The sequence below is a fragment of the Epinephelus fuscoguttatus genome, linkage group LG20 (assembly GCF_011397635.1).
Source record: "Epinephelus fuscoguttatus linkage group LG20, E.fuscoguttatus.final_Chr_v1".
Taxonomy (NCBI): domain Eukaryota; kingdom Metazoa; phylum Chordata; class Actinopteri; order Perciformes; family Serranidae; genus Epinephelus; species Epinephelus fuscoguttatus.
In genome coordinates this window covers 4573187-4587504 of record NC_064771.1, presented here as the reverse complement: position 1 = coordinate 4587504, position 14318 = coordinate 4573187, and the positions used below count along the sequence as shown (strand labels likewise).

General features: G+C 40.3%; 1 protein-coding gene across 3 annotated transcripts in view; it reads left to right on the top strand.

Moving 5' to 3' along the window:
• Positions 1–14318, top strand: part of jmjd1cb (jumonji domain containing 1Cb) — a 180410-nt gene that overhangs the window by 124732 nt on the left and 41360 nt on the right. For 2 of the 3 annotated variants that reach the window (XM_049563852.1, XM_049563854.1), the window contains 4 exons: positions 9496–9601; positions 9839–9963; positions 11977–12120; positions 14245–14286. In XM_049563852.1, the coding sequence (XP_049419809.1) occupies positions 9496–9601; positions 9839–9963; positions 11977–12120; positions 14245–14286 (417 nt within the window). The remainder of the gene's footprint in view (positions 1–9495; positions 9602–9838; positions 9964–11976; positions 12121–14244; positions 14287–14318) is intronic. The other variant, XM_049563853.1, reaches the window with a different exon arrangement.

Genomic DNA, 14318 nt, shown 5'->3' with positions numbered 1-14318 from the left:
GTAAGCATCGTAAATGTTTGTTGATCTTATTTTCCGCAATAATTCAAAATCCAATGGAAAAATCCCATAGGCTTTTTGACAAGGGAACCTGGGCGACGCTAGATTCTGTGTCGGCCTACAGAAAATGTCATCCCTGAACCACCCTAAATGGAGAGCTCAAATGTAGCCACATGCAGCCCTAGCGTTTATGTCATAGTACTGTTGTTACTGTAACAAAACTTACACATAGCACATCATTAAAAAAAAAAGTGTTGTGATGAGGTGTTCCCCAGCATCCTGCCACTGCTTTCCTGCCAAAGTAAAATGCTATATGGAAACGCACGATTAAGGCCAATATTTAACAGACAAGAGACATTTACCCTACTTAAAAAGTCTAAGCTGAACCCATAAATTTAAATGTATTTGTCTGTTTTTTTTTTTTAAGTATGGCTCCTTTTCTAAATATTAAACACACAACCCAATCACTACTTCAACCACACACACACACACACACACACACACACACACACACACACACACACACACACTTCCAGTCCCCCACATCAGGAGTGGGAGTGGGAGCCTCTTTCTGCTGGCACTACTTACTTCAGAGTTGTACACACGCGCACACACACGCACACACACACACACACACACACACACACACACACACACACACAGATTCCCCCATTCTTAGACTACTATGCCTGCACAACACAGAGCTGCCTTTTCTTCTGGAGACCTTTGAACCCCACTGAGCAGTAAAAACAGTGCAACTCTCACTCACTCACTCAGAGCAGTGAAGCCGTGGCCACTCCCCTTTCTGTTTTTCCAGTTGGACAGGAAGACCGGAGGGAGGAAGAGGAGGGAGGGAGGGAGGGATGGAGGGAGGGAGGTAGGGAGAGAGAGGGGGCTACAATCTGTTTGGCATAAACTGTACAATGAAGTCACTGTTTAGTGGGCCAACCCAGCCTGCTGCTCAAGTCTGTGTGTGTGTGTGTGTGTGTGTGTGTGTGTGTGTGTGTGTGTGTCTGTGTGTGTGTGTCTGTGTGTGTGTGTCTGTGTGTGTGTGTGTTGCTAGAAAGTTAAGGTGTGTGTTGAGGCTGAAGGAAAGGAAGTGGAGAATAAAACTGTTAGTGCTGACTCAGTTTGACCAAACTACACACACACACACACACACACACACACACACACACACACACACAGAGCTCAGTAACAGAACAGTGTCTGCTCTCTCTCTCTTTCCCTCCTCCCTGCTGTCACATACTTCACCAAAGTGTCACGTTACTTTGACAACATCTCGTGTGCTTACACATACACACCCCCAGACACACGCTCACAGAGACACCTGTGGTGTCAGATCACACTGTTGCTGAATATAGAGGGATTGCCTTACATGTGGCTTCTGGCTCACTAACTACCAACAATAGGTCTCTCATTTTAGCAGGTGACAATTGATTTGGCCAGGTGAAATGACATCTGTTAGTGGAAGATTATCCACATAAATTCCATAACTTGTCTGAAGGACAAATGAAACTGTTGGCAACATAGTGGTCTGTGTGCTCCATGAAAGAAGATAAACGACGTAGATGTGACTGAGGATGTGTTTCAGGAAGAGACAAACACCAATCTGTATCATTTCACTTGAGAGTCAGTTGGCTGCTTTTGTGCTTTAGGAACTGAGTGGTGAGTGTTTTTTAGGAAAATGATCCAGCGCATTGTGTCCAAACTGCAACAGTGTAGAGCTGCCAGTGGTATCATGCAGGAGCTTGTCAGGTGTTGTCAGCTTTAACATTTGGCTTGCTACTCATTTGTCTCTGTCAACTCATGTCGTCCGCAAAGGTAGCTGTGAATATGATAATTTTGACTAATTACCTCTGTCAGTATCATAACAATATTGTAGGGTTGACTATGGGTGCTTTCACGAAATATTTACAAAATGAATTTTTTGATAATATTTTTGATATCATCAGTAATGTGGATGTGATGACTAATGCCTAGTTCGCATTACATGATTTTCACCCTGATTTTGCGTCGTGGAGACTATCGTAATCTTTTGAGTGTTCATACCTGGCGACGTGTGCTTCTGTCAGCGGGAGTCTCGCCAACTGCGTTACGACCTGTGTGTGCACACCACAAGATTTCTCCACCGAGCCCTCGCTGATAGAGCCCCAGATAATGCGGTGACATCACCAAACTTGGAGATGACACATCGTGAAGGCATGGATATTATCCTGGGTGCAAACACAACGTGCACCCCGTGATCCTGTGGACGCCGCCATTGTCGTTGTTGCTTGCTGGCTGGCCTCTCAGTGTTGTAAGATCTTTGGAGAGAAACAAGCAACCAGGGCTATGGAAACAAGCCCAAAAGAAGCGGCTGCAGTCCTACATACTATTATACATTTCAATAACTTACTAGATGAATATATATCGAGGAAGGTGACGTTTAGAGAGCAAGCCCAACAAAGCAACTCCATTTTAGAAACAAGCCAAAAGTCGCGATTTGGCAAGTGACAACCCTGCGGCTTGTCTTCCTCACATTTCTTCTGTCCTCCTGCGTGCTGACGTGGGACGTAGCCCGCCTCTCATTGGCTAATGCTCTTTGTCAGTTGTGTCACACTTCTCCAGTTTTCTAGCATGCCAGATATCCAGTCCCAGTCTCAGATGAGGGGGCGACTTGCTCGTAGGCTTGTTCACACACGAGGACTTGTCGTGACAGACTATCTGCTGACTCACATCCGACCCAAGGTAGCTCTCAAGACCCTCTGCGACGTCAAATTGCAATGAAAATTGTGTGATGTGAACTAGACTTGAGGCCCAGATCACACAGAAAGTGTTTTAGCAGCTAGTAGTGGCTTTTTGCATTTGTTTTTGATAAGAATGAAACTTTTTGCTCACTGTTTTTGTGTTGCTACGAGCCTCGTGTTTCTGCACTCTAAGTGCCTGCTGTTTTGGTCGGAGCACTCTGAACTCCTCCTGTTAAAAAACTTGAACTCCGAGCAGAATAGTGCCCCACATCATCTCCACTTTGTTTTCCATTGTCCAATTGGATGATTTGAGAGGCAGGCCTTCTGTGGTGATCAGGACAACAAGTTTACAGTTGGTAATCAGCGGAGGAGAAACTAGTGGTGCTCATTTTCTTGGCAGGACCAATGGACTCCCTGTAGGTAGTATTCATTTTTGTTATGCTAGGCTCGGTGATGGACAGCAGGTTGTCAAACTGTGGCCTTTGTATTGTGACAAGCCCAAGGCACAACTGTCATGTGGATGGATTATCTTGGAAAAGGAGAAGTGCTCCCGTGTGACCAAATTTGACAGAAATTTATTTATTTATTTTTTAAAGATTTTTTCGGCCATTTTTAAGCCTTTATTTGATAGGACAGACAAGCGTGAAAGGGAGAGAGAGGGAGTGACATGCAGCAAAGGGCCACAGGCTGGAGTGGAACCCGAGCCGCTGCGGCAACAGCCTTGTACATGGGGCGCCTGCTCTACCACTAAGCCACCAACGCCCCCAGAAATTTATTTATTAAGAGCAAAAGCAAATACACATATACATACAGTGTTTGGGGAACTACATCAAAACTGTATTTTAACAAACTGTTAGCTAACTCACAATGAAAAGTTTTAAGCCACATTTTAACTACTCAAAAATTGTAAGCTTGTCAAAACAAAGGTATTTTCAAGGAGTAGTTCAACTACATCCACACTACATCACAGTAAATGACCACTGTCTGAGTCTGGAATCTCAATTTGTTAGTGTAGTTGTGTTTGATTTAGGGATTAGGTCAGGCCAGTTCTCACCTAGGCAGCTTGTAAATGTTTTATGGAGAGGATTGGGAGCAATTGTTGGACTGGAATGAGGGAAATGCTCCCTGGGAATTTCATGATACTCGATGGCAGACATCTGTGAACCAAAGGTGATTTTGGTCAAATAGCAGGTCACTGTCATTTCATAAAAATATGGTAGTGCCAGTCAGATGAAACTTGGTTGATGTTTAAGGTTCACTTAAGAACTCATAAATGGCTTTCTGGTGGATATGAGGTAAGATATTATATGTATTTTGGGGTACTGGTCTTTGGAAGATTCATGTTCTCTTCTAAAACGAACATTGGACATAGTGTTACAACCACACTGTGACTAAAATGGACACTAGGCCACAGCTCCAGTGTATCAAATAATCATGATCACTGGCCAGCTGCTCCTCAGTCACCCTGTACTGTGCTCCTCACATATACAAAACATACATACAGTTTCATCATTTTAGTCTCTGAGCAGCAATATGACCATCAGTGCTAAAACAATAATAATCAGAAATAATCCCACAGTATGTTCCCTCATGCCTCAGCGTCTCCACAGCAACGAGTATTGTCCCTGAGAGTTTGTGTGTTTGAAGTCTTAACAAGCCATCTGTCTTTGTCTCCATACTATAAATGTGAATGTGTGTCATATTTGTTGTTATGTCACTAATTATCTTGTGCACAAGCTGTCCTTGTGTCACACCGTGGTGTGTTTGCCTCAGCCATTTGTTGTATTCCTAGTAGAGCTTGAACAAATAGCCTTGAGGTATATAAACAGTCCTAGGGAAAGGTTGAAGACAATAATTAAAGTGGTTATCCCCAATGTATTTTAATGAGTAGATGATAAAGTATCTGTGCATGTTTTCTAAAGAATACAATATATCACATTTGCTATTGAAAGGGTTCTCCTTATACTCAGCTTGTAAAAAATGCTGATCAGCTCGTCCTGTCCTGGGTGACAACGTCATTGTAGTCTGTTCAGAACATATCCTTAGCGAGCATGCAAACAATAACCTTTGTAACCTTTTATGTTGAATTTAATGAGTTGTTACTCAATGAAACAGAATATGTAATTTCATTTCACGGGATGTTTAGGTGGTGATCTGTTTATAAGTGTGTTAGCAGTTCATTATCCTCAAGTAGACTGGTAGTCCTTTTCTGTCAGAACACAAATATACAGGTTTAATTTGAGTACCTCAATTGTAAGAATGAAACATATACCAGGAACAAGTCTTGTCAAGTTTAAAATAACCACACAGAGGACTTATTTTCAATTATTTTCACAAGTAAGGCCTTGTGGGGGGTTGGATGGGTGGTTGTGGTGGGTTGGTGACAGCGATTGTATCAGGGTGGCCATGGCTCTTGGCAACACCACTGTGCACCCAGTGGGATTGAACCATTGTAGATGTTATCAGTTACACTTGTGTGTGGTATCCATCCATTTCTCTTAATGTTTTATGGGTATACTGCAAATTATTGAGCAGAAGTGCTTGATGGCAGTATTGGATTTTTATATTAAAGTGATGATGATTTTGATGATTGTTATTCAGTGTGCTTAAATGGTCAAAGCAGACATTTCTGTCTGGTTATTTTGTCCATTAACAATTTCTCAAGTGACTTCTCAGAACAATTAATGTAAAACACTGTAGTTTTATTAAATTTCATACTGTATATACCATGTAAGATGAATTTATCCCGATCCCTCCAGTCCTAACTCTGTAAAATCTCATGACATGCTTAAATCACATTTGGGATTTATATTAAATTGTTGTTTTTATGCACTTGATCGTATGCTCATATTCCATTTCTCTCCACTCTGATGAAAAGAGACCAGTCGGTGGTCATGGTGACCATGTTGCCTTGGTAACACAGTCTCTGTGTGTATCGTGTCTAAACAGGCCAATAGTGAGCCAGAATAGATTGCAGTGGTGGTGGTAGAAATAGACTCACAGGCATATACATGTGTGTTATTTTCTGTCAAAGTAAAGCTAAACATAGTTTCAGCATAGGAAAGTGAGGCCTTTATGAGGTGAAGGTTGATGATGCAAGAGTTCCACTCTCAGCACTGTTAGTAGATCCTCCAGCTCCAGTGTTGGCAGTATTCCCTCAAATTAAGATGTAAGAAGAGGTAGAAAATTGAAATGGACAGGATTTGGTGGATTTAGTTATTTATCTTCACACACTAGTGCCACATACCCACTGCATGGTACCGCACGGTTCTTCTCTTTTTTGGTTTACCATTAACAGAAGTGTATGATTTGTGGTTCCTTTAAAATACCGCTTCAGTCAAGGTTCCAAGCAAGCTGGGCCGATACTAGAAGGTGGATTTAAAACACTGCAGAGATTTGTAAGAGAATCATCACTTGCAGGACATGTGACAGCTTGCACAAATCCACTGTTTTTAAATAGCCCAGTTACAGTCAATAGTAACTGCAAATTTTTTATTCATTCGAGCCAGATTTTGAAAATGAGAGCTTGCAAAACTACAGCATATACTTTGTACACTACATCATATACTACCTACCCTACACCATGCACTACGCTGTGCACTAGGCTGGACTATGCCATACACTAAGCGTTACACTTGGGCTAGGCAACATGGACAATAGTATTTGCAGGCTGAATGGTGATATGTGATATATCTCTATGAATTGGACTACATGTTTTCAGTTGCAAGTCAAAGCCACATTTGAGATGTCAAAAACATTTTTCTAAAAACAGATGTGTCTAAAATAAAATGCAAAGACAGGGATTTTATTCCCCTGTTTGAAAATATACAGCCGCACAACATGTAAATGAAAATTATAAAAAATAAATAGCAGGGCTGTACGTTAACGTTTTTACACATAGCACTGGAGCTGCAGAGGTTTAAAGGTTGACATTTGTCCTCATTATATACATCTTGTATATGAATACACTACGCTGCACTATGCCATACACTAAGTGGTACACTATGTTGTGTTCTATGCTGTACACTATGCTGTACACCATGCCATACACTACGTGGTGTACTATGCTGAATACTGTGCCATACACTATACTACGCAACGTTGCTATGGAAATCAGCCAAGAATCCAGTCTACATTAATGGGGTACTATTCAAAGTGGAAAATGAAAGAGAGAAAAGAACTCTAGTACCAAAAGTGAGTTGAGTCGAGTCAAGCTGAACAATGGAGTATAAATGTGGCATAGTTAAGCGTTTTTTTCCCTCTGGGTTAATTTGATAAATTACATTACAGACATTGAAGAAGACTGACTATTTTAAAGCAGGATGATTTCTAATGACCTTTCTGTGAATTGCTTTATAATACTGAGTGTATCACTAATTTAGGAACTGAATATAATAACATATATCTTTTCATCACTTACTGACAGATTTCTGTGCTTCATAGTAATGTGTCTGAGGTGTATCCAAGGTTGGCAGAATCCTTTTAAAACTATTTGGTGGTAAAAAAAACAAAGATCAAGATACTGTTATGAAACCATTAGTTTATTTTGTTTGTATTGTTTATATTATTTTGTTATTGTTTGTAGAATCAACTGGGCTGATGGAGACTTTAAGCTGTGTGTCTTTCTTATAGCACATAGTGTCTTATTGCAGTGGTAAAAGAAATCATCAGAGTGACAAATTGTGAGAATATAAGAGAGACGTTTATGCTGACCTCTGTAGCACTGCATTCCAAGGTGCTATTTTAGTGTGTATGCTGGTTTAATTTAGAGCTGAACAAGGCTGTGAAAGTAGAACACTGCAGCAGGATGAGAAAGAGACAGACAGACAGAGAGAGAGAGAGAGATACACAGAAGGAGACAGGTAGAGAGAGAGAGAGAGAGAGAGAGAGAGAGAGAGAGAGAGAGAGAAATACATCACCTTGAAGACTCCCCAAAATAACCTCAGTTGAACTGTACACACACTCAAGCTGTGTGTGCCACCAGTGTGGTGACTGTGGTTTGGTTTCTTCTTCCTCTCTGTCATCTGTCAGTGTTGTGTGCTGTACATTGTTGCTTTGTGTGTGTTTGAGTGGTGAAGATGATTTTAGTATCTTTCTTCTTTGTTTTGTAATCATTTTCATTAAACAACAAAATAGTCTGTTCTACTTCTCTCTTTATTCTGTTTTACCCTCCCTTACGTCTCGCTCTGATGCTCCCCTCTATGCTGCTGTGCATTTAAGTGTGTGTGTGTGTGTGTGTGTGTGTGTGTGTGTGTCTCTGTGTGTCTCTGTGTGTCTCTGTGTGTCTGTGTCTGTATGTCTGTCTTTTTTTTTTTTTTTTTTTGTTCCATGGTGAGTTCCAGCTGCACTGTGTTTATTGTATGACTGTACTTCTGTTTCTGCTCTTTGCTGCTTATATGTATTTACAGGAAAATACACTTCCATTCTGAGCAGTTACTATATGATGGAACATTTATAGAATTGACAGGAGTCAGAATTTGATTTTAGGGATTAGAATAGGTGTATTTATTTGTGTGATGTATGTGTGCATTTCACCATTGATTGCTACCAGTTGCATGACAGAAATCCTGCTGCTCCTCTTCACTAAAATTGTTTACAAGTACAGCAAGCAGCATGGCAAGGTTTGTTCCTGTTGCTTCTATAGGAATAATTGTTTTTCCTCAAACCTGTTCTTAAAGCTGCTTTTACACCAGTGTGAGGTAACCACCCTTACAACCACCTATTTGCAGGAATGTTACCCCCCAAAAGCAAAGTGTTTATGAAAGCGACTGTTGCCTCTGTGGTACATGGCTGCAATGGTAGGCAGGTGCTTTGGTGAACACTGGCAGAAGAGCAAGCTAGCTTGTAGCTGCATACCGCAGCAAAACAGCAGAAATCACTGAAATTACCAAGGATTTCTGCATATTTGGAACTCAGAGTTTTTAGACACCAACATTATCAGCTCCTCCATATTGTCTTCTTTGTGCCTCCGGGATGCCCACTAATGGGTCGGTTGGGCTAACGCCAGAAGTTTAACACGGTGAACTCAGCACAGGCAGGGCAAATCTGTTTTTGTGGGTTAAAATGTTATAAAATAATATAAAAAAAGGTTTAAAATATTGCATTGATTCAGCATCCCACTTTTATGTAGGTATGCCATGTAAACTCAGTATGACATAACAGAAATGTCACTGACCATTGATATGTCTTTGAGGGTTAAGTAGCAGATGTCTTAGTAACCTCTGCAGCCTTGTGCGGCATTCATGTAGTGTTGGAATAATCTGAAAAATAACTTCCTAATCATTTTTCTGACCTGTTTTCATTCCCCTTAGTTATCAACATGTTGTTCAAGCGGTCTGAGCTATGCAATGCAACACATCTTTGTAGCATCCATGTTGTTTCCACATTACAACTTACAGCTGATGAGCTTGCTGCATTAGAAGAACAACCATTTGAGAAGCACTTAAATACACAATTGGCCTTGGCTGGCAGAGGTCTGAACTCAATTCTGATTTAATCACTCTTCACTTATTCCTTTTGTGTCATTGCTGCTCTACATTATGACATGTTAGTGATTCATTTACACTTAGACATCTGACAAGCTGACCTGGTATATACGGGACACTAAAAAGAGTTGTTTAAAAAGATTAGTTAATTCATTTTATTCATTCTCAAATGTATCCATCCAGTAGTCCAGTCGACTGCTTTAAACAAATTGTGTTTTAGTATGTTTGATGCTGATCCTTAAATACCCTGTGCACGTGTGCGTGCGTGTGTGTTTGTCTTTCAGGATGAGGTGGACAGTCAGAACCCAGTATTAAGAGACAACCATCAGCTCCATGAAGAAGTGAGGGGCTGGCTCAAAGACCAGAAAGTACAGGAAATTTTTATGCAAGGTAACCATCTTATTATACTCTTGGTATTGCCAAATAGCACACTCATCAGGTATTATTGCGATAGTGTACAAAGTGTAACATTGGAACATTTTTTATGAGTGTTTTAGTCATCATATTCTGGTGACTGTGCACTCAGACTGCTCAGTCATCTCATTATTGTGACTGGTATGTGAGCCTGTGGTAAAGTTTTCCTTTTCCAACCAATTGGACAATAACACTACTTCCTGTTTCTTCCAGGTCCCTATTCATTGAATGGCTACCGTGTACGTGTGTACAGACAAGACTCGGCCACCCAGTGGTTTACTGGCATCATTACACACCACGACCTCTTCAGTCGAAACATGGTCGTTATGAATGACCAGGTACACACACACTCACACTCACACACACACACACACACACACAAAGTTCTTTAAAATGTATGTGTGTAGTTCATATATGTGCATAACGTAATGTAGTAGTATAATGCACCAAGGGAAATGACAACACGGATACAAACAGAGAAATTAATGAGTACTTGGTACCTGAAGTTTGGCTGATACGGTTTTAGACTCCAACTGAAAAAAATAATAAATAAATAAAGTACACTCAACATGGTGTTACTTTCGACACCTAATGTTCTAAGTTTTATTTTTTCTGCCAAAAAGGTACATTCGATTAGAATTTTGTTTATTAGTTTTAGTCAATAAAAATTTAAGTTTACTATGACCTCTCGGTCATAGGACTCGGACTTTCAGTTTGTGTCAGTATGTTAATCTACAGAGACTCTGCCTTCTGCCTGTATTTTCTGATTTTCTTCTTATTTTGCTGTATTTGGGACGTCCCTGGGAACAGTGTGCAGGTGAGGTCGGGACTGTATAAAAAGGTAGTTACCAGGTTCCAGACCGAAAGCACCAGACATCCAAGATGAAGCTACTAAAATTGTGTACACACAGGGCAGAAAAACGCAAATATAATGTGGCAAAACACCAAGCGGATGCAAGGTTAGGTTGGCAAAGGCATGATCCACCATGCTTTTCCTGATTGGCTACTACAAGGTACCCTTGTTGGCTGTGTTGGGTAACCAATAATTTCTGCACAGTGTACCTTCACGACATTTAAGTCTAATTCTTGTTGAGTGTTTTTCATTTTTATGTCTTCTAAGTATTCTGAAGCTACAGCTGTTGACATCTTTGTTGTGTACAGCAACCGTGGTTACAGTTGTTTACCTTTTTATTCCAGGCTGTAGACTGACTCTATTTAGTAATCTCAGTTGTTATTTCCCAACTCTGACTGTTTGAACAATCACATTATTGCAGCTACCTGTGCTTTTCATTGCTTTACAGCAAGGCTCACCCGCTTGTTCACTAAAATGCTGTTTACTCGTCTCGTTTTGAGCTTAAAATGAGCAGCTAAAATAGAGATGTTAAAATATCCCTTCGGCAAACATTTGGGGGAATTATCGGTCTGGTTTACAGTTGGCATGAATTCTGCACTCATTCCACCGATAGACTATCAATCAGTCAATCAATTTTATTTATAAAGCCCAATATCACAAATCACAATTTGCCTCAGAGGGCTTTACAGCATACGACATCCCTCTGTCTTTAGGACCCTCGCAGCGGATAAGGAAAAACTCCACCCAAAAAAACCTTGGTAGAATTCTATGGAGACAAAGAATAGCATATGAAAGTAACTTCAACATTACCTCCACAACTTCATTTGTTATCTTACCACTTGGTTATCCATTTATATTCCACAGTCACTTATCCTGTTTGGTGTTGCTGGGGGGCTGGAAACTATCTCAGCTGACATTGAGTGGGAGGCGGGGTACACCCTGGACAGGTCGCCAGACTATCACAGGGCTGACACACAGAGACAGACAGCCATTCACACTCACATTCACACCTTCAGCCAATTTAGACTCACCACTTAACCTGCTTGTCTTTGGACTGTGGGAGGAAGCTGGAGAACCTGGAGAAAACCATAGCTGATGTGGGAAGATCATGCAAACTCCACACAGAAAGGCTCCCCCACCCTGGTTTTGAACCAGGAACCCTCTTTCTGTGAGGTGACAATGCTTTGCATTAAAACAGTTATTAGTTTGCATGTTAGACTGTATGAAATAATGGATGTAGCCACCACTATGTCACCCACTGGTTTTTGAACTCCTGTTTTGAAGTGTCAGGTTTGACATTTTTGCCGATGCCATTTGTTTTTTGTAACCAGAAGTGATAATTATTTGGCTTTGGTCAAGAGGTTGTCAACACATATGTCGTCACAGTTTTCATTGACTCAGTTACCACTGTGCAAGTGAAAAACAGCACCATCATAACCGGGAGTTGATTAGGTCAAACAGACTGAGTGTAAAGTGAATCTGTTGTGTGTGTGTTCAGGTGCTAGAGCCTCAGAACGTGGATCCGTCTATGATCCAGATGACCTTTCTGGACGATGTGGTCCACTCCCTGCTGAAAGGAGAAAACATCGGCATTACTTCCAGACGAAGGTCACGATCCAGCCAGAACAACAACAGTGCCCACGTGAGTACATACACCGCCCCCCACACACACACAGACAAATGACACAACGGCACAAACAGTTCAGTTTTTCATAACAGCTGACAGTGGTACTGAAGTGGAGGAATACATTCAAAATTATACCATTTAACTGTGTGTATGCTGTGTTAGATATAAAAATAAAAATAGAAAAAATTAAGATTATTAAAGTGTTATAAACCGAATAGTCACATTGAGTACATAATAAAATATGTACTGTAGTGCCATGTACAGTCAACAGTTTCTGCATAGAAATAAGTTCAAAGCTGCCCTTAAATTCAAATTTAGCCTCAGCTCTAACAGAATTCAATATCCTTCTAACAGTTCATGCAGGTGATATCATTATGTCATCCAAGCACCATGAGACCACTTTCATAAGAATTAAATAACCAGCCTACTTACAGTCCAAGACTGAAAAACGTGAACATAACAGAAGCACTATTAAAAACAGGAAAAGTGTCATTTTGGCCATCAGTTTCCAAACAGATGAATGAAATTATGTGATGACTTAGCAAAAAAAGAATGCAGTCACTACCTTTCTGCATCCAAGAGCTTTATGCGCTTTGCTTGGGCGGTGTCCCCTTTACATGACTTTGGAACAATGAAAAACATCAACAGTTCTTTGAAATAAGGCCAACACTCCATGTTTCACACTTTTCACGCCTATCCTTTTTATAGTTTTAAAGATATAAACCTGTAATCTGTTTGCCTGATGAAGGTCTAGTACCGAAACATCGCAAATAAATTATATATTGCAAGTTAGACAGTGTGTGGGAGTCCTTTTGCAAAGATATAAACCTAAAAATAATCTCACAGGATAAGGGCACAGTGAAGACCTGAATATATACACATACATACAACATATATATATATATATGTATATGTTTTGATGCCTTCAGTGAGAATCTACAATGTAAATAGTCATGAAAATAAAGAAAACGCATTGAATGAGAAGGTGTGTCCAAACTTTTGGCCTGTACTGTATATGTATATGTATATGTATGTATATATATAGTTAGATAAAACAACCAAAGAGCTAATAGACCAAATGCAAAGTGTCATGGAGAAGAAAACACTGAATCTGTCACAAAAGAAGCCTAGTAAGTATGCATGACTGCTGCAATAAAAATAGATACATAAGAAATATGGAGAATCGAATAAAAAGTCCCTAAAAATATCAGCAAATCTCATCTCTGATTTAGGATTTACAGGAAATAATCTGCTCAAAATTTATCTAAAATGCTCATTTTACACAAACTTCCTGCAGTTTTTTGCACCCACTTTTTGGGTTAATTGTACATTGCATCAGTTGTTCTGTGCTGTTTTTGTTATGCATTGAACATAATGTGAAATATCCATAAGAAATATTACTTAGTCAGTGGTTGTCAGTTTACTCAATGATAGAAAAGGGGTCCCTTCAGGAAAAAGTCTGGGAACCACTGATCAAGCTGAATGCAGCCAATAGGTTGCCATTGTTGTTGTGTTTCTGTTGTTGTGTGTAGACTATTGTTTGTTTTGATTTGCCAACCATTCACTTGACCTCATCTACATTGTGTCTGTGTATCTGTGTCAGAGACATTGGTCAACACAGTCTCCCAAACCATCTGCAAACCTTTTCTTTTGCAAAGTTCCAAGCCAGAAAAATATAAAAATATCACATTGCAGATCATTTTGTTTCCTAAATCAGCCAATAACTGTGGTTATCTGTGAAGTCTGTTTGACGCATATCTGCTGTCTCATTTTTGTGCTCTCTTACTGAAGATAGCTTTAACGTCAAATCAGTTCCTGTGGGATTGTTGTTTAGTTTTGCATTGAAACACATGCAGACACACAGTACACTCTTGCACCGGTTACCAGTCGGCTCCTTTCATGTGACGCTGATGTAAGCAAAACATTATTTAGAATTTGGTGTTGTTTGGGCAAAAATACATGAGGCACATATGGAAGGAGCTCATTGGTGAACCAGTCTTTTGAACACTCTGCCAGTCAGTTCTGGTCCCGCAGTCATTAACAAAATCTCTCCTTGTCCCACATTTTCTTTATATTCATTTCATTTTGTTATTTTTCTTTTGTTTTTGTGTTTTTTTCCTCGTTGTTGACACATTAAAGATGGCGGGAGGGAGACCCGGCGGGACCACTGGCAATACTCAGGTACCCCCAACCCCCCACCACAACCCTCCAGA